The following is a 20,040-nucleotide window of genomic DNA, read 5'->3' on the forward strand; positions in this document are numbered from 1 at the left end:
CTCATTACTGATGTTATTTTTTAAAAGCCCGTAGGCCCGTTGCGTTGACACAGTGCCCTGGCCCAATCTAGTGTCCACCATGGAACTCTATGCTTAACGCTATCTGTCGAAGTTTTAGCAATGGATATCATTGCTGCATCTAAGATCGAATTCTGAATATTGTTTACTTTATAATTGGTTTCTCCAACAAGTTCGAGCTTGACGCCCCTTGTGAGGGCGACCTATTCTGCTCTTTTTACGTTAAATTTGGGTACCTGTGTGACATGAATATTCAATAAATATAGGAAGATGATCTCTTCCCAGCGAGTCGTCAATGGCACTTGGTTGCTGTTGATGAAGAGACCAGTAATAGGTCAATAAAGCTCAAATTACCAGTATTGTCGTCCACCCGCGTCGGACTACCATCGTTTAGGATCCAAATCTGAATCATCAATCAACTTAACTACTTGCTCACCTTTACCATCTACCGGCAGGGAACCCATAATGTTTGAAGAGCATTAAAATCACCTAAAATTAATTAATTTTGTGGCAGACTATCCTGAAGAGCAAAATGCTCATCATAAATTACCACATTATCAGAGGGATAATAAATTGATGCGTGCTTTTAATGTTTACTTTGCATGCAACAAACTCCAAAGAAGAATCAATAGTCACTTCAGTAAAAGGGAGGCTTTGGTGGATGTACATGGCGACTCCGCCTCCACCCCTACCCTCACGACCCTTCCTACATAATTGGCAGTTCCTCAGCGAAACAACCTCGTCAGAGACTAGATGTGTTAATTGCGTTTCTTGGAAAACTATGATATAGGGAGCATATGACGAGGTTAATAATTAAAGGTCATTTAATCTAGCTCTAAGACTTCGACAATTGCATAATGGTCGACGCGAAGATTACGTTTTATGAGGTTTGGAAGTGCTTTGTCCGCCAGTTTTTATTTTCTTTTTTTTGGGGGGGGAGAGGCGCCTCCTCTCCCGTCGTTTCCCGGGGACCTCCCTCGGGATGGTTTGGAGAGGGAGAGGTCTGGCAGATTGCGACTGTGATTCGGTATGACCTTCCTTAGGATGTTTATGCTGGGTTGATGCAGCCATTTGATCGATCGTTTTAGTGAATTGATATACTTGAATGTTTATTTTTTTAACATTTTGTTTCAGTTCAGTTTCAGTTCTTTATCTATAGCTGCAAGCTGTTGACTGTCATTATTTTCACTAGGGATGATGTATCGGGTTTGTGTATCAAACCTTGCATTTCCGGTTGGGGTTTTGAAAAGAGGTCTTTTGGGTTTGTCATTAGTAGAGGTTCCAATATTCAGTGTCGAACTGGTCGTAGAGTGGTAATGGGTCGCCCCTAGGCCCGAAGCCGTAGTCCCGAAGGGATCAAAAACTCTTAACTTTTGGAATCAACCTAACAGCAACAACTAAGAGAGTAAGGCAGTTTTCCGTCCTCTACCCCCCCCCCCCCCCCGGTGGAAGCATGGCTGCGTTCTCCAGCACCAAAGAGGGATCGAGTTATGTTGAGGACACCTCCTTAACCGCCGAACTTGCTTAGGCGAAGGACAGTAATTCGATGCCCAGCCCCAAGCGAAGAGAGAGAAAAAAAATCAGAATAAAAGAAAAAGTGCGCCAAAGGACGCCTCAGACTATTGGGCCTCCCTACCCAGGGGTCAAAGCCCGCAAGAGCTACCCTGGTGTAGAAGAGAGCTGCGGGTCAGAAGTAGGGTGCTGACTACGCCTACTGTCGTCTCGTGTCATCTGCAAAATCAAGAGCACTGAAGGGGCAGGCAAAGTAATAGTAAGTGCAAAAGGATCTGTAAATACAGCTTTTCCTCTATCTGAGTTTACTTTATAAAACTGAGAAGCAACAATGTCAAGCGAGACGGGAGGCCTCGGGTTCCAGGGTAACCCTCGGGACACAAGACTTACGCTTTGCTGATGCTGCTTTGGAAAGAAGGTGCGAGTTTTACAAAATCTCAAACACGAGTGTTGATGAAGTTGTATTAATGAGGGTTATCTATAGAGATGCAGATTCCTCGTGTTTGATTAAGAGTAGATAATGATAGATCCAATGAAGTTTTAAGATTTTTTTTCTCTTGTTTTAAGGCGAAAGGTGAAGATTGATTAGAAATAACAGTGAGGATAAATTCAACATAGTCGTTAGATGTAATTAGAGTTTTGCATAGATTTCGATTTCCGCCAAAATAGTAAAAAAGGAAGATGATGATGACGATGGTGATGATGATGATGAAGGTAAATGATAATGGTATTAATGATAATAATGATAATGATATCAGTGATAATAATGATAATGATGATGAATGATGGTGATGGTGATGATGAAAGGGAACTGGGGAAGAATAAGAGGGAACAGGACGAGAAAATGGAAGAGGATGAATGAAATAGAGAACAGAAAAGGTGGATGAAGAGGATAATGAAAACAGGGGAAATATAGGAGAGGGAGAAGGTGAGGGGAAAAAAGGAAGAGATAAGTGCGTGACTCGACTGCAATGCGGTAGGTTAGGGTGTCCGGACTCATAAAAACGAAAGGCTTCTCATATTTCAGCCTGTTGGGGATTCTATAGTTGACTGCGCTGCTACTTCGCTTGGGCCATTTCTTTTTTTATCTCTCTCTCTCTCTTTGTCTCTCTGTCTCTCTCCCTCTCCCTCCCCACCCCCTTTCTCTCTATCTCTCTCTCTCTCTCTCTCTCTCTCTCTATCTCTCTCTCTCTCTCTCTCTCTCTCTCTCTCTCTCTCTCTCTCTCTCTCTCTCTCTCTCTCTCTCTCTCTCTCTCTCTCTCTCTCTCTCTCTCTCTCTCTCTCTCTCTCTCTCTCTCTCTCTCTCTCTCCCCTTCTCCCTCTCTCTCTCATTACTTCAATATTTTCTACGGCCGCAGACCGTTCGACTTTTGTTCCACCTAAACTGGTTTCTCGGATATTAAGTAAATCTATTCTCAATTCAAGTAATTTATTTTTTTTAACAACGTATATTTTCTCTTTTTCCCCAATATTTTTTTCACACGAGTTTGTGTCGGCATACGTAATGACGTCATATTTCGAATGGCTTTTTCAGAAAACTTCTGCATGTTTTCTGTTTTATCTTATCTTCCTATGTTCATTATTCTTCTATCAGGCATCTCTTTCTTCTTCTTTTTTATTTCGCTTATCTTTATCTTTCTATCATTTTCTCTTATTTTTTGTATTACACACAATTATTATCAATTCATGATGCGATTTTCATAATTGAAAACATTTATATCTGATGTAACCATTTTGCCCAATATGATACCTATAATGATTAACATAAAAGTTTAAAATAATAAAGAATTTTTTTTAATGAAAACATGTTGAAGAGAAGAGAATGTGTGTGTGTGTGTGTGTGTGTGTGTGAGTGTGAGTGTGTGTGAGTGTGAGTGTGAGTGTGAGTGTGAGTGTGAGTGTGAGTGTGAGTGTGAGTGTGAGTGTGAGTGTGAGTGTGATTGTGAGTGTGAGTGTGAGTGTGAGTGTGAGTGTGTGTGTGTGTGTGTGTGTGTGTGTGTGTGTGTGTGTGTGTGTGTGTGCGTGCGTGCGTGCGTGCGTGCGCGTGCGTGCGTGTGCGTGTGTGTACGTTTACATACCTTTTGTACTTACATATGAAGTTATACCAAGTTAGCTCTCTCCCTGAACTAGCCTCCGAAACATTCTACACCCTCTTTATTCTGGTGAAGTATTAACCACACTCCTCTATTCACACAATATTGACATATACATCCCCATCCCATCGCTAGAGTACTTATAAACCCCATTTATTCAGACACTTAGCTACTGTTGCGATGGTGCCCCGTCATAACAGAAAGTCATCCCAGGGTTTGAGAATAGTTAATGGTAAAATAAATAACAGCACTCTGATAAAGTATTGTTTACGATTAGGATAAGTGGACAGAAGGGGATGAATAAGAGAAGGAAAGGAAGAGAAGAAAAGGCCACGCAAAATTGGTTAAGGCAAGTTCCAAGGTAGGTTAGATCCCCTACACTGGGTCTCTGTCTCCATCTCCTAAGGGGAACCCCTCACGATTGGGTGGGGGTGGGGGTAGGGGTGGGGGGGGTGGGGTGGGGTGGGGCTGGAGGGCAGTGTTTGAGAAGCTTCTTGATGCAACTGTACCAGGACTGTATCAGTGACTTCGGAGAAAAAATGACCCTTAACACACCTGTTTCTACCTACCTATGTGCTCACTCCCATTTCTTCAGTTACTTTTCTGTACCTAATAATGTTATTTACTTAAAAAAAAAGCTACAAACATAAATATACTTTTATGATATTTTCAGAATTTACCATTGTGTAGTTTTTATTACTGCCCTATTTGTATATATTTAACTTTAATACAGGACAAACCTTCATTTGTCCTGTAATGAAACGAGTTTAGCATTAAGTTATTTTGCAAATGCATCTCTGTTATGGTCATTGTGTACTGCTTCACTTAACATCTAAGAGATAACTATCATACTAGATTAATTCACAAAAGTCTGTCTGCTTTTCTAGTTTCTCTTCCTTGCAGTGTGCAATACAGGATGAATACAATCAATGGTGATAGACTAAAATATTTTCATAATTTTCATTGTAATTATTATGGTCTTATATGTTTTCATAGTCCCTAATAGTGTATATATATATAAAAGTGATTATCTGGCATATCAAAAATTATATGAAGATGTTAAAGTAAGACTATACTAGTCAAACTGGTACTTCATGTCTGCTAATAAAATGTTCAGTTTCCAATGACGTTTACTATCATTAACTATTTACAGGCTGAATGTATGGATAACATAAAACTTGTTGATTCCATAATTACTGTATTATCCTTAAGAGAGGAAAAAAAAAAAAACTGACAGAGAGAAAAAACAATCATATTAGTCTACCCATGTTAAATTTAAGAAGAAAAAAAAAATATATATATATCAAAACATTTGACGATGATTAACTCTTTAACTACTCCTGTGGAACACCCTTCATACTGAGTATACTTTAAGTTTATACTCAGCAGATTGTTTAGGGAAAATAAAATAACGGATCTTAGCTGAATGTATTACAATGCAATAGAAAATGTACAATATATATTTTGAAGCACAATGAACAAAACATAATGTATTCTTCAGCTGGCCATCTTAACATAAACAGTGTTACATGGCATCTATCACATCATATTACTCATGTGTTCATGAAAAAAGTATTTGATTTATTTGTGTGAAAATTTTGTAGTATAAACACCGAATCTTTCACACAAGATCACACACATATATCACAAATATTTCTAGAATTTTTATTAACCTTAACAACTAAGAAAATAATCACATTTGAGCACATTTGTGCTTTCAGACAAATAGAACTTGTGTTAATACTAATTTAATGGGCAAATAAAGAGTAAAATCAAAATAAGTCTTGTTATTGATGATAATACTCCCAGGAAATTACTATCATTATTTTCCATTTTTTTAATTTCATTTATTCTTAAATAAGTATTCAATACCTCTCAGTTACACCTAATTAATGTGCAATGCTCAGTGACAATATCTAATCATTCACTTCTATAGATCAATAATTACACTCTTAAACAAGTTTTTACACCATATATTTCAGAAATGAACTGGAAAAAAAGATTATGATAAAAAAATATATATATAAAAAATAAAAATAAATTTAATAAAAAACAAAATAAATAAAAACTCAAAATCTATATCAATGAAAAGTAACCATAACAAACCAGCACTGGAAACATAAAAACACAAAAATGAGCGTGCGAGGCATATCGACCACACTTTGTACTGAGCTACGCCAAGCCAACCTACTGCATCTTCACCACCACTGGGAATGATCAACGCCTTGTTCAGTGTTCATTTACCCGGTAACCTCGTCCATCACATCCTGCACAAGCTGGGCCTTTTTCTTGCCTGTCACCTTGATGCCTCGATCCTGCAGCCAGCTCTTCAAGACGTCAACAGTCAGCTTGTCAGCCTGAGGGTGAGGGCAAGTAGGTTTGTGGAAGTTAATTAACTACGCACACTAGTAGAAAGCTAGGATACATTAACTATTAATATTGGTTTAGGTTCAAGTTAGTGTACCTGGCTATATTTGCATAAGTTGACTAAATTGGTATAGATCGGCTAGGTTAACTTTGCTACAGCAGTATAATTTGAGCTTATCCATATAAACTGACTTGGTGGTAGGTAATGAGTTTACTATTTAAGTAAAGTTAGCTAAATGGTATAATCTGGTTAAGGGCATGGTAGTACAAGTTTGTAGCTATAAATCAAATAGTTTCTATAATTTTGTAAAGGTAAATTAACCACAATAAACACCTGATATTCAAATCAACTTGAAATTTACATGGATATTTACTAAACCTAAAGAAAGATAAAAATAAAGAAAGATTTTGTTTAAATACTTTTTACTGCAAATAACAATAAACAATTTTCTTGTAAAAAATTATATTACACTATATCATCAACAACATGCTTCAGATATGTGATTCAACTGTATCATACATAAGCAGAAAAGTTAAGCAGAAAAATATTCAATAATTAGATTTTTTTATCATACCAGGTTTATCAACTCTATGATACAAGATTATAATGACCTGATAGTTACTATCAAACCATTTTGAAAGTAATCAAATTTAAATTAAATTGTCCAAAACAAAAACCCAAACTAAAGAAACCCAAACCCTAATAAAAATTTCGCCAAAAGAGGAAAAGTGTACAGAGCATCCAGCCATGTATCACCTAACCTAATAAATATACGTAAGAAAGGAACATATGCAAGAAAGGTAGAAAGGAAATAATTACTGAATTAGCCTCACCTTTCCTGCCTTAGCCATCTGCTCAACATCCACACTCGCTGGATCTGGCTTCGCTCTCTTGGGTGCCGTCGATGCACCACCTGCTGCTGGACGTTTCTTGGGGGCTGCGTTCGGATCATACGATGGAGGGTAGACCATCTCCCGGAAGCCCTCAATCTGGCTGCCGGCTTTCTTCCGCATTCGCTCATAATCCGGCACTAGAAGGTTCAAACAAAATGATAAACGTGGAGCCTGATATGGTCAAAATCACCCTTAGGTATTTCTATGGCATTATCCCTGTAGTGTAAGAATATAGAATATACATTTCAATGTAAAGATAAAGCTTAGTTTGACATTGGTGTAAGACCAAGAGAGGAATTCTCACATATTTTGCATTTTCTATATAAATTGTTTAAAAAACAATTGTTATTTATTCACATATCATACCTAATGCAACTAATGGTGATGTGACTGGAGGAGGAGGAGGAGGAGGAGGAGGAGGAGGAGGAGGAGGAGGAGGAGGAGGAGGAGGAGGAGGAGGAGGAGGAGGAGGAGTGGGAGGGGGGGGAGGAGGGAGGGAGGGAGGGAGGGAGGGAGGGAGGGAGGGAGGGAGGGAGGGAGGGAGGGAAGGAGGGAGGGAGGGAGGGAGGGAAGGAAGGAGGGAGGGAGGGAGGGAGGGAGGGAGGGAAGGAGGGAGGGAGGGAGGGAGGGAGGGAGGGAAGGAGGGAAGGAGGGAGGGGAGGGGAGGGGAGGGGAGGGGAGGGGAGTGAGGGAAGGAGGGAGGGAGGAGGAGGGTGTGTAAATAGAAGAGGGATACATAAACATAACAAAAACAGAGATATCTAGCTATCTTAACTACCCCACATTCATCCCCTTCAACTAACCAGTATAATCCACCAACTCTTCCAGGTCAGATCTGTTCAGTGCCAGAGCTTCAATGTTGCGCCAGTGCGTCTGGATATCGGGATTATCAAAGTTCTCCGGAGAGTACTTGAAATGCAGCTTCTTCACCATATCCTTGGCCGCATCAACCTGGTCTACTGTAGCCCGTGTGACATCTTCAATTTCGATGTTGCGGAAATCATCTGTTGAATGATGGAGGGGGGTAGGGGGGGGGAGTAAATACGTAACATTAGCAAAGAACTTGATAAAAAGGAAAAAGTATATAAAAGTATCTATCCAAATGCCTGTAAATTTACCCCTTGAAATAGTTGTAAACAAAATACAATGGCACAAAAAACAAGAAATGATTATAAAAACAACCTATTCATATATTGCTTAAAACTGTAAAATTATCACATTATATGCTATATAAAAGGACTAGCTACTGTGCAAGAATATGTCCAACGTCTCTTAAAAGTCACAGAAATACATGTTATGGATGACACCTTGCCTCACTCTCATATAATTCCTCACATTCCCTTCATATTTCCCTTTACAACTTCATTATGAGTAGGAGACAAGTGTGTCCAAAACTGTAATATACATCAATATGAGAGGGTACAATATCTCATTTATTACTTTCTATAAATAGGTGTATAAGTGTATTTCTTTGAACATATTCCTATAACTTAAAGGCATATTCTCATGTTATGTTGCAACATATCAAATGTATTTTCTTTTTCATAAGTATTTTCATGTATACCTTCAACTAAGTCAACATACATTAGCATCATATCTAAACTTTAATGATAATACAAATGTCTAACCATTTTCGATACAATAATACTGAAGAAGAAGAAGAAGAAGAAGAAGAAGAAGAAGAAGAAGAAGAAGATGACAAAGAGGAGAAGAGAAAAAAGAAGAAGAAAAAAAAAAGAAGAGAAGAAAAAAGAATAGAAGAAAAAAGAAAAGAAAAAAGAAGAGAAGAATAACGAAGAGAAGAATAAAGAAGAAGAGAAGAAAAAAGAAGAGAGAAGAAAAAGAAGAAGAGAAGAAAAAAGAAGAGAGAAGAAAAAGAAGAAGAGAAGAAAAAAGAAGAGAAGAATAAAGTAGAGAAGAATAAAGAAGAAAAGAAAAAAGAAGAGGAGAAGAAAGAAGAAGAAAAGAAGAAAAAAGACTGACATATGCATATTACAACAGTTAAAACACATGAAGACTTCACCTACACTTTTAACTATTTTCTAGACTCTCAATACTTTTTGCTTAACCCAATGACCAAGAGATTTATGTTCTGTCCCTGTGTAAACATAATAAATAAACTAACATCACAGCCAATATGCCCTCTAAGCATCAAATAATGTCGAGTACAATCTGAAATGGAGGATGAGGTCACTTGACTATACAGTCTGTGTCTATCCAATTGTGTTTTTTTGTGACCTTTGTTACATACAGATGGCTCCATATGTGATTACCCAAAAAGGAATCTATCAGTAGGCCTAGGGACCGTGCCTGATTTCCGCATTCCTTGAATTCCCGGGAAAATGTGTTTTTCTTTCTATTAAAACTGATACTGTTATTACTCCTACTGATATTATGATTATTTTATTGTTATCAAAATATTAATACCATTAAAGATAATACCTCGTTGACTAAGCACTTGAAAAGCCATCTATGTGTAAAGACAACAGATGAACCTTGTATTACAGTGGGCATGGCATGTATTCTTGCCATCCAGGCCAATTAGGTTAAATAGCATAATTTCCCACTTGATTTTACAATAATTATCTAATCTTTCTTCCCCACCCCATAAACAATACCACTGGAGAGAGAGAGAAAAAACAACACACCAGCAAAGGGGAGGTGGCAGGCATAAAAGCCAGGAGGAGTGATCTGGCAGTTTTTCTCATCCAGCTCCTCCTTCTGGGGGATGAGGGCTGCCCAGGACACCGACGATCCCCTGCGAGCTACCATGCGCACTATGGGGGCCACATTACGAGCCAGACAGCGGTCCAGCAAGGCAGCAAACACCTTATTACTTCCTGTACATGATAGGTAAGGAACATTCAATAACATAGGAATGATAATGATACATAACACATATAAAAAAATATATTGATAAAATAACAAGAAAACAATATTCTGAAAACAACTGCTATGATAATAATTATACAGACAAAAGCTTAATAAATCTAAGAAACAACTGAAACATTTTAAACTCCCTTTGCTTGAAATCCTTTTCCAAACAAAGCCAAGACAATGTTCAATGTGAACAATAGATGGATACATAAACAAGTATATGAATATACAAATTAATTAATACATACAATAACTTAATCAAATAAAATAAAAGCCTTAGCCTACCTTGAACAGATTTCTCATCAGGATACAAAAAATTAGCTGGCTTGATGTGATAATAGGGTTTAATACTCTCAATAGACTTGAATCCGAGCAGTTCAATTCCTTGTTCATACACCTGGTTCATACTACGCAATTCATCCTGAAATCATGAACATATATTCACAAAGACATAATTCTAATGGACAAATTAATACAAGTACAAGAAAAAACAAGTAATTTCCTTGTTTTGAATAATTGCATATATCCATTTAATAATTACAAGGCATTGATAGACCTAAATGACCTTATGTAATTTATTTCCATAGAGAAATATGCTTCTCTTATATTTTTACTTTCCTCATTCCTCAAATTCCTGATTTCCCTTTTATGCCAGCACGTCCTGCATTTGCAATTCTTTTTTCACTCTCCGCACCTATTCAACAGTAACTTACATTGCACTATAAACTCTTTCCCAAGCACCAATTTCATGCCTTTGTTTCTCATCTTCACCTTTAGTTGTAACACAAAATCTACTAACAAAATCACCATTTCAATCTCTCCCTGGGAAGACGACAATAGATGGCACCACTTCCTCTGTGGAATGAATATCCATTCTCCAAGTTTAACTTGTCTATAAAAATCAACAGCAAATCAACACCAAACCTCAAGAATGCCATCCTATTGTCCTTCTTCAAAGTATCTTTCCTCCATGAAACCTTTCCACACATTTTCTCTTTCTCCCTTACATGATCATTCCTATTTAATAATGCCTATCATTCTAATCTTTCATTACCTCCTCATAAAACTCTTTTCCCTTGGCACATCACCTAACCATTATTACAGTTAATAGCAATTGGTAAAGAAACCACAGGAATCAGAATTGTTATCTACCCTAAGCACAGATTTTAGAGGTTCAGGGATATTGAGGTTCTATATATATAAACATTATACAATGAATCATCCATATGTAAACATAATAAATAAATTAACATCACAGCCAATATGCCCTCTAAGCATCAAATAATGTCGAGTACAATCTGAAATGGAGGATGAGGTCACTTGACTATACAGTCTGTGTCTATCCAATTGTTTGTCTGTCTGTGTCTGTTCATCTATCAGTTTGTCTGTGTCTATTCATCTATCAGTTTGTCTGTGTCTATACATCTATCAGTTTGTCTGTATCTATTTATCTATCTCTTTATCTATAACTATCCATTTATTTGTCTGGCTGATCAACCTTTTTATTTCCTTGCACAGAAAAAAGTACCAACAAATACATAGAATCTAAGCAACTTACCAAAGAAAATTTGATTTTCTTCCCTCCATACACTTGGTATTTCACATAGTCTGATGGCATCAACAGCTCACCAGTCTCCTGGAAATATTATAAAGAAAATATCATCTTTAACTTGTAGACATAGTTTTCAATCTACATAATAATTCACTGCATCACAATAATCACTGTGCCATTCAGAACAGGCAAACCTTCATTACTCATGCTAGTAAAATATATTATAAAAAAAATCCAGAAGTCTTAGCCAATAGGAATCCATACAACAACCTAAATCATCTCTATACTGTTACATGATAACTCCAATAAATCTTTATAAGACACTCTAAGCAATCTTGTAGTCACTTCAGAACTAAAAGGTCACTTACTGCTCTGTAAGGACTTTCCAAGACTCCAAAGAATCATTATCAATTATGGGACACACCTTCTCTATGCAATGAAATGACAACTTTAAACATAAAGCTATGATGAAAGCTAGAAATAAACATTTAAACATTTTGTATATCTGGTATTGAGAAATTATTTATTTCTCAATATTTATTTCAAGACCAAATATTGAGGGGCAACTTGATATACATTCAAAAAGTGTCACATAATCATTTTTATGTAGCCTTAGTCATCTTTTTAGCTGTAAGCTTATAATTTCATTTTTCTAAAAATTCCTCATTATGCCTCAAAACATCTACAAAGTTTAGTTATTGTAAAAGTTTTCTACTGTTAACTATGTGTTTCTTATTGTTTTTTTAAGCATGCATGCTTAACAAACACCTTTTATAAAACTTATTGGAGGAATTGTTAACTTCAGATTTTACATATGTTAAGGTCTTAAAGAATTTTGTTTAAAACATTATTTCATCTTCTAGTCACGAGGGTGAGGGATCAGGAAGGGCCTCACAAGCAGCAAAGCCTAGTGCAGCTCTTCATATAAATCCACACAACTTTAAAAAGGAGGACATGTAACTGACACATTTCAAAGATAGCCTATGCATATATAGCACACTAAGCAGCTGGGTGTGACAAAGCTTATTGTGGTGATGCAAGTCATGTCTTTAATGCTAGAATAAATAAACATCCAGCATGTATCCATCACCACAAAATTTCCAATGCCATGGTGGTTCATATAGATGAAGATAGCTCTTGGTTCTTAAAAGTGCTTGCATATGATAAAGACAAATAGTGGAAATGCTATTCAAATTACTTTGAGGAGCAGGAGAAAATTAACACCATGTACAACAGTTTCATATTATTTAAGCCGACAAAAATTAAGTTGAAAATCAGCAACAATTCACAGACAGTAGGTGACTCCTCAGCTTCAAACAAACATACACAAATTTTGTAATCTGCAATTCTGTTAAACACATAAAGTGAAAATGAGTTGCTTCCATATCTTGCTTTGGGAAGTTATTTGTTTTGATTCACACCTTATCAGTGAATTTGTTTATCTCAATTATATGTGATTTTCTAACTCACCTCTAAGTATTCTTTCTTCATATATCTTACTTCCTCATTTGTGTTTTTCCACAACTTCACTTTATAAGGTTTGTTCATTTTCCTGTAGGATGAAAAAGTTAGTAAGTTGAAGACAATGACAATGTCCCCTAACTTCTGTCAAAATGAAATATATTCTCACTTCCTTACTCAGTCTTTGAATGAAAACTTAGGTTATAACCTCCTAATGCACATTATATATCTTTTATAACTTATCTCCTAAACTCAAACCACTACATTCTATAAAGTATACACACCTTAAAAATATGCAATCTATGAACCAGACTGATTTCATCACCACCTTCTTTCTCATTTCCTAATTCCATTTATAATATGGAAAATAATGAATGAGAATGAATATCTTCATAACACAAGAATGTATTTGACTGGTTTTGATTACATCTTCATCAGAAATACATGTATTTCTAATGAAGACATAATCAAAACCCGTCAAATACTCTCTTAAATTATGAAGATATTCATACAATTTCTACACTAGTCAACATGAATATGGTTCATTCATTTATAAATCACAAACACAATACATAATGAGCTCTTTTTCCTTTCAAAATGTCTACATCAAACAAGCCTCTGACCTGACAGTGGTGTACACTCCAAGAGACATTTCAACCCCAGGGGCCAAGGTGAAGGTAACTCTCCCGGTGGTTCGCTGCTTGTGCTCCAGCCGCTTCACTCTGTCCATCAGCTCCTCAAACCGACTGGCAGGATCTGCGAGGGTTTCTTTTCCTTGTGACTCTTCATCCTCACTGTCGTCTGGGATGATCAGGTCCTGTTGGAAATTTTTAAGAAGTAAGCATTACTACTATACAGGATTAGAGAAAAATGAGAAAAAGAATAATTCATTTTCTATCATGTTCACTTCCTATTTGTGCTTCATTATTTTTGTTGTCATCTATTGTACATTCAGGGTCGAGTTCCAGACGTATTTACTAGGAAAGCTCATATAAAGGAATGCCTTGAACATATTTACTTAGCAAATAATACTATGACAACCATGAAAGACAATCTCCATCACATTGCCAAATTCATATATCTGCAATAATGCAACTAGCAAATCCATGCTTATGAATTTTAGCAACACACTCTTAATAAGTCATGAGGTCCTCTAGCAAGTGCAGGCCACAAATGCAATCCTCTTGAAATTGTACTAATTAACACAAATTTCCCAAATGAAAAAAGGAAAATAACTAGCAATGATATTTCTTTAGAGATTGTAAACATGTTTATTATTATGGGAGCATATTTTCATATAACTTCCAAAGATATTTCGGGTGTAGAGCTGGGTTAATATATTCATAATCATGTATATATAACTAAATATGTACTGTTAAACATATCAATTCATACTAACTTATTCGGGAATCTTTTCAATGTGTACTCAAAACTAAGACCTGCAATTTTAACCTGCTGCTACTGGGGATTGGCATTTACAGACAACCATGCCAACTGTGAGTTTAGTTTTTAACCCATTGCCTTGAATTGGCAGGAAAATTTATTTTTTACTAGTGCCATGAATATCAATGGTGTTATTTTTATTATAAACATTATAATTACTATTTTGTTATAAACATTAGTAATAGCAAAATAAGATAACGTATAATATGTTTGTAAATTAAAGCAAAGGGTAAACAGGCGAGACAGGCAGTACTCGTAATTGACTCATTGGTGACAGTACAAGTTGTAGCCATCCATGAGGAAAAACAATTAAACAAGTAAACTCACAGTGGGCATGGCATGGCATGCCCATCAGCAGAGGGGTAATTGTCTTTACATATAAATGGCTCCACAAGTATGTACTTAGTCACAAAGGAGTCAATTACTACTACTACCTACCTCATCTGTTAATAGAAATATTCTCCTTTGCCTTATACTGCTTTTAGTAATGTTCATGGCATTATAATAATCATAATGTCTATAAAAATAAGAGCATTGGTATTGACAATATTAATAAAAAATATTTTTCAAGGAGAGGTAAAGTCAAACGAGGTCACAAGGTTTACCGATTGACTCCCTGGCTGAGCACTTTTGGAGCCATTTTACCAAAGACAGCTAAAGTGAACATTACATTTTTTTCCAGCAGCATGGGGTACGGAAATTTGATCATCCTCTTGGTGTACAATAAATGCCAAAAAAAACTTTTAATTAAACCTTCTAATCCAACTTTATCTAAATTCATACATTTTTACCAAACCTTTAAACTTTTCAACTTTCATTCGAGGGTATGTGCAGACCAACAGCCTAAAAATGCACTTATTAAATGCTTTGATAGTTTAACCTTTCATTTAAAACATATTAAGCACTGATATGTCAACATATCAATATTTATGTTATAAATGGAAAACTAAACAAACAAAACAATTTAATAAATGTACTTTGGGCAATTGGTCTGAGAATACCTTTAGATGCACACAAACATCCCTTAAACTCCTCTAGAAGTTGCTAAAGGTGTGTGGTCTTGAGCCAATTCTTCACTTAAATAGCCATGGACAAACAACCATATGCCAGCTACTTTTTAAACTGATTTTACACATTATAATATAAGAATCTTATCACCATTACGTAAACCTGATGCAGATGATCACACCAAAATACTTCTACTTCTGCTTGTTGCCTTCTAAAACAACGAATTCTCTTTCGTACTCATTTCAACATTCCATCACAATGAACTCGTCAACTTTTACCTTGTAGAACTTGGTGACATCAAAACTTGTTCCCATGTGCAAGAGCTCTAAGGAGATGCCAGCTTCGTTGAGGTCCTTGCCCTTCTGACGAGCCTGTTTCTGCTTTTGGTCATTGCCGCTGTGGGGGTCGTCCTGGCAGGTGAACAGCATGATGCTCTGCCCCGAGAGTTTGCTCTTGCTGATATGCAATGGAGATAGTGCATGTTTGAGATGTAAAAATACATGAATGTAAATGCTTACTACTTTCATATGTATAATAAAAAATGTGAAAGTATGACATTGGAAATAATTTAACATTTATATAATCCTATTTCAGTTCATTTGAAATAGTTATGCTGTTCATAACTCAAAGTTATCTATCAATCATGAATCATGATCAGTCTACAAAATAGAAGCAGGTCAGTCTAACAGATTGATTATTTCTAATAATAACACTGTCAAGATATATATCACCTCAGGAATTACTAATTATTAGTCTGATAAAATTGAATAAAAATAACAAAAATGCAAGAATTTTCCCCATACTACATGAAGCTTAATTCAGGACATTGTTTTTACATACCGAGTTCCTACTAACAACACTGATACAGAACAAAAACTTGTTCCAGTTAGGATTTTTTTGTTTTAGTTCCCGAGCCTTTGATTAACCTTTAATTATAAAGAAATGTAACATCACTAAATAGGTATGAATCTGAGTATGACAAAAGAAATCTAGTAAAAGAATGTATGAAATTTTGTTTTATAATACATATGAATCCCCATAACATAAAAAAAGGCCTTTAAAAACAAACGTATAATAACTGACCTTGGAAATTCAATATTGAAACAATACTGTATCCCTGACACTTTTTTCCTGTATGAGTTATTAACCAAAAATAAAGAAACACTTGATACACCAACCTGAAACCTGGTCTCAGAGAAGAAGAGAAAAAAAAAAAAGAACCCACATCAATACCAGATATATGAACATAAAACCTAGTCTCAAAGAACAAAAATGAGGACAGATACACACCACTTGTTGAAGATGCTCTGACACACCCAAAGAGCTTCATGGATGTTGGCATTGTTGCTGTGTCCATACTCCTTTTCAAACTTACTAGTGCTCACTGCAAAGTTATTAAAATGGCATGAAACATAGGCTATATATAGATGCTAGTTGGATTACTTAAAGTAGAAATTTAGAATACATAAACTGAGGGACTTGTATTTTATTGTTTCAATAAATGTGCATTGCTGCTGTGTCTATACTCCTTTTCAAACTTACTATCACTCATGGCAAAGTTATTGAAATGGCATGAAACATAGGCTTTATATAGATGCTAGTTGGATTACTATAAAGTAAGAGTAAAATTTAGAAAACATAAACTGAGGACATGTATTTAATTGTTTCCATAAATGTAGTGTGAATGGCAGATAGTGCAAAGTCAATGAATATATACTTCCTCCTTTGACTTTTTTAACTTAATTCAAGTTACGTAAACTTCATCAATCAGTAATCACTCACAATCTACTTAAAGATCTAGATAATCAAGTTATAAGGCAAGTGATTATTATTATAAGACAGTGGTTCTCAAACTCTTTCATATCATTATTCCTGGCAGTGTTGTGATAGATTGTGATAGACCCAATTCAATTTATTCTACTGATGAAAAAAAAAAATAGGAGATAATTTCTTCATCAAATACTTAAAATAAACATTGTTTCTTTTATAACAAGATGAAACTAAGGCATTATTTGTTTATTTTTTATATTTAATGGAAAATGGACATTTCTTCTCTATCACTAATGGGAAATACTGTATGTTTTTTCCTTCAACTAATTGGATGCGGGTGACAGGAACATCTGCTTAGGAAAAAATGTATTTCAGTCATGCAAATAAGATGTATAGAGATCAATATATGAACTTTCATGTCAAATCTTGGTTAGGAGTGGTACGAGCTCTTTATTTCTAGTACAGTGTTACTCTAAAAACTACAGCTTTTAGAAATTGCCTCAATACCCCCAGGAATGGCATCATTGTCCTCATTTGAGAACCACTGTTCAGAGATATAAAACCATATACTTATATAACATAAATGTTTAGTACATACAGAGATAGTGTGCCATTGTAAAGAGGCTATAAAAGCAAGCAACAACAGAAAATCGTACATATAAATTACCCTGTATGTAGGTATAGATTGTGTGATTATGTTTTGACCTCATATTATAATATTCCAAGGCGAGTACTTGCCTATACAAGCAAGAACTAAAGATATACAAAATTATTCTATCTAATTTTGTTTAATGCCCATTTTTCTATCAATTCTACATGAAAATTATCATATATTAATATTTGCACAATTTTGATTAGACTCCCCATAATGTCATTAATTCTTGATGATACATACACTTTACAAAGTTTTGGAAGATACTTGTTACTAAAGATTTTTTTGTTAAAATCACTCTTCTCACTACCAGAGACCAATTGCGTAAACTTACTTCCCATGAGTTTTTCAAGCTGCAGGACCTTCTCTGCTCCTGGACGCTCAAGTTCTTGCAAAATGTATATACTTGGGACGTCGATGTTGTTCTTCGATTCCTTCGTGTTGTAGAGAACCACAGCACTAAGGTCTTGGTCGCTTGAGATGATCTTTCTCATCATGGTTGCATGAGCACACTAGATGTTGAACAAAGAAATACAGTTAGCCATTCTGATAGTGAAAACTTACAAATACAAAATCAGTCATTGCTGACTCCCTTTCCATTTATTTATTTACCTTATTATACTTTTTTTTTTCTTTTCTTTTACGTGGATCACTAATACGTAAATTTTCTTCTAAAGAAATAATGATAACAATAAAATTTCTTTACTTTTCTTAAGGTCCTGTGTACATTACAGCTACTTACATTAATTAAACTGTTGTTAGACATTTTGTAGATATTTAACAGAGAGCAACAACAAACAAAAACAATTCAGCAAAACAAATAAAAAAATATACAGACACTGAACACATACATATATGTTATCTTACCCTGATAGCTTTCTTGAAGGAGGAATCGTCATCCTCTCCATCATCGCCAGAGGCTTCGCACATCTCCTTACTCGCATCAATCAGGAAGATGCTCGCTGCCCGCCCCCCAAAAGTCCAGGTTCCCTCTCCCTGCTCATCCCCGTCCTCCTCCTGGTCGTCATCAAGATCGAATCGCCACTCACTCATGGTTGTGTCTTGTGGTTCGACCTGGTGAGTAAATAAATGATTAGAATAATTTAATAAATAAATCAATAAAATGCTCCTGTAACATCATACATTATGTACTTGAGATCTCTTTTTGACCGGTATGACATGTATGGCACATAAAAAAAACATTTTTGATATGGAAAAAATAAAAAATAAATGAGTGTCTTCAAAAAATACGACAATTCTTATGAGCCAGTGGCTCTTACATGCCAGTCTATAAACTGTGTTTACAGACAGATGGCTCCACAAGTGTTTAGTCACCAAGGAGGCAAGTATTAGTACTACCTATCTGACCTGTTTACCCCTTTCCTTGATTCTCAGAAAGATTAATTTGTTTAATTTTTAATTGTTGTTTTAATTGTATTTTACATTATATTAATTTTAAAAATCCTGCTGTATCAACATCTAAGGTCAATAGTGGCATATACAAAATACAGCAACAGGGTGGGTCTTGGGGGCAGGTAAGAATGTTTTTTGGTTCAGTAAAGCGATGTTTGTGGATTTCCAGAATGGTCAAAGGTCAAACCAAACAAATGTACCAGACATCAAAGGTCACACAGCATTATGGTGAAGTACTGTGATGAAAAGGGTAAATATGAATTAACGATTTAGATACCAGGACAGAAGAAGGGGATGAAGAAGAGAAGGAAAAGGAAAGTGGGAGAAGAAAAGACCTTCAAAATTATTAGGTCTAAGGTAGGGGTGATCCCTACATTGGGTCTCAGTCTCCGTCTTCTAAGCACCCCATGGCAACAAGCAAGGGATTTTTTTTTTTGGGGGGGGGGTTCATATTAACAGAATAAAAAAAAAAAAAAAATTTTTCTTTCTACTTCAAAGAATGGGGAAATCAGGTGGAGCCATTAGGGCCTATTAATTGACTTCTTGGTGGCTAATCAATTGTGGAGACAGTCACATAAAACAAAATTAAAAACATCAGTGGACATCACAAACCTGCATACAATTTGTTACTCTAATATAAATATTAATCAATAAAGAAATATTTTCAAAAGATTTTGTTTAGATATCAAGACATTTTTTATATAATATTTTCCAGACATGACAATCTTTTCATATGACAGACAACATATAGCAAATTGAATATCAAATCATCCTATTTTCATTCTGAATATCAATTTCTATTCACAAATATATACAGTACTCATGGAATGCCTGAGGAATTCCATGAGTAGTCAGGTGTCTACCAACGTTTGAAGTTCCTATACCAACATAAGACTCAGGTCTTAGTAAATCATTACTTAGCAACTTTAATTGACGTTCTCTTTACACCTGGCTATGAAATGCACTAAGGCTGCAAGGGA

The 20,040-nt window shown here is 35.6% G+C and overlaps 1 protein-coding gene across 2 annotated transcripts in view; it reads right to left on the bottom strand.

The window, feature by feature from the left end:
• Positions 1–5,039: 5,039 nt before the first annotated feature.
• LOC125047261 (X-ray repair cross-complementing protein 6-like) overlaps positions 5,040–20,040 on the bottom strand; it is a 16,349-nt gene continuing 1,348 nt past the window's right edge. For both annotated transcript variants that reach the window (XM_047645485.1, XM_047645484.1), the window contains exons 2-13: positions 18,515–18,721; positions 17,982–18,159; positions 16,516–16,609; positions 15,504–15,681; positions 13,398–13,591; positions 12,784–12,865; positions 11,320–11,397; positions 10,047–10,182; positions 9,533–9,724; positions 7,688–7,888; positions 6,825–7,021; positions 5,040–5,980 (exon numbers count right to left, since the gene is read on the bottom strand). In XM_047645485.1, coding sequence (XP_047501441.1) covers positions 5,864–5,980; positions 6,825–7,021; positions 7,688–7,888; positions 9,533–9,724; positions 10,047–10,182; positions 11,320–11,397; positions 12,784–12,865; positions 13,398–13,591; positions 15,504–15,681; positions 16,516–16,609; positions 17,982–18,159; positions 18,515–18,700 — 1,833 coding nt within the window. In that variant the 5' untranslated portion in view covers positions 18,701–18,721 and the 3' untranslated portion in view covers positions 5,040–5,863. The remainder of the gene's footprint in view (positions 5,981–6,824; positions 7,022–7,687; positions 7,889–9,532; positions 9,725–10,046; positions 10,183–11,319; positions 11,398–12,783; positions 12,866–13,397; positions 13,592–15,503; positions 15,682–16,515; positions 16,610–17,981; positions 18,160–18,514; positions 18,722–20,040) is intronic.

This window comes from Penaeus chinensis, chromosome 40, assembly GCF_019202785.1.
Source record: "Penaeus chinensis breed Huanghai No. 1 chromosome 40, ASM1920278v2, whole genome shotgun sequence".
NCBI classification, from domain to species: domain Eukaryota; kingdom Metazoa; phylum Arthropoda; class Malacostraca; order Decapoda; family Penaeidae; genus Penaeus; species Penaeus chinensis.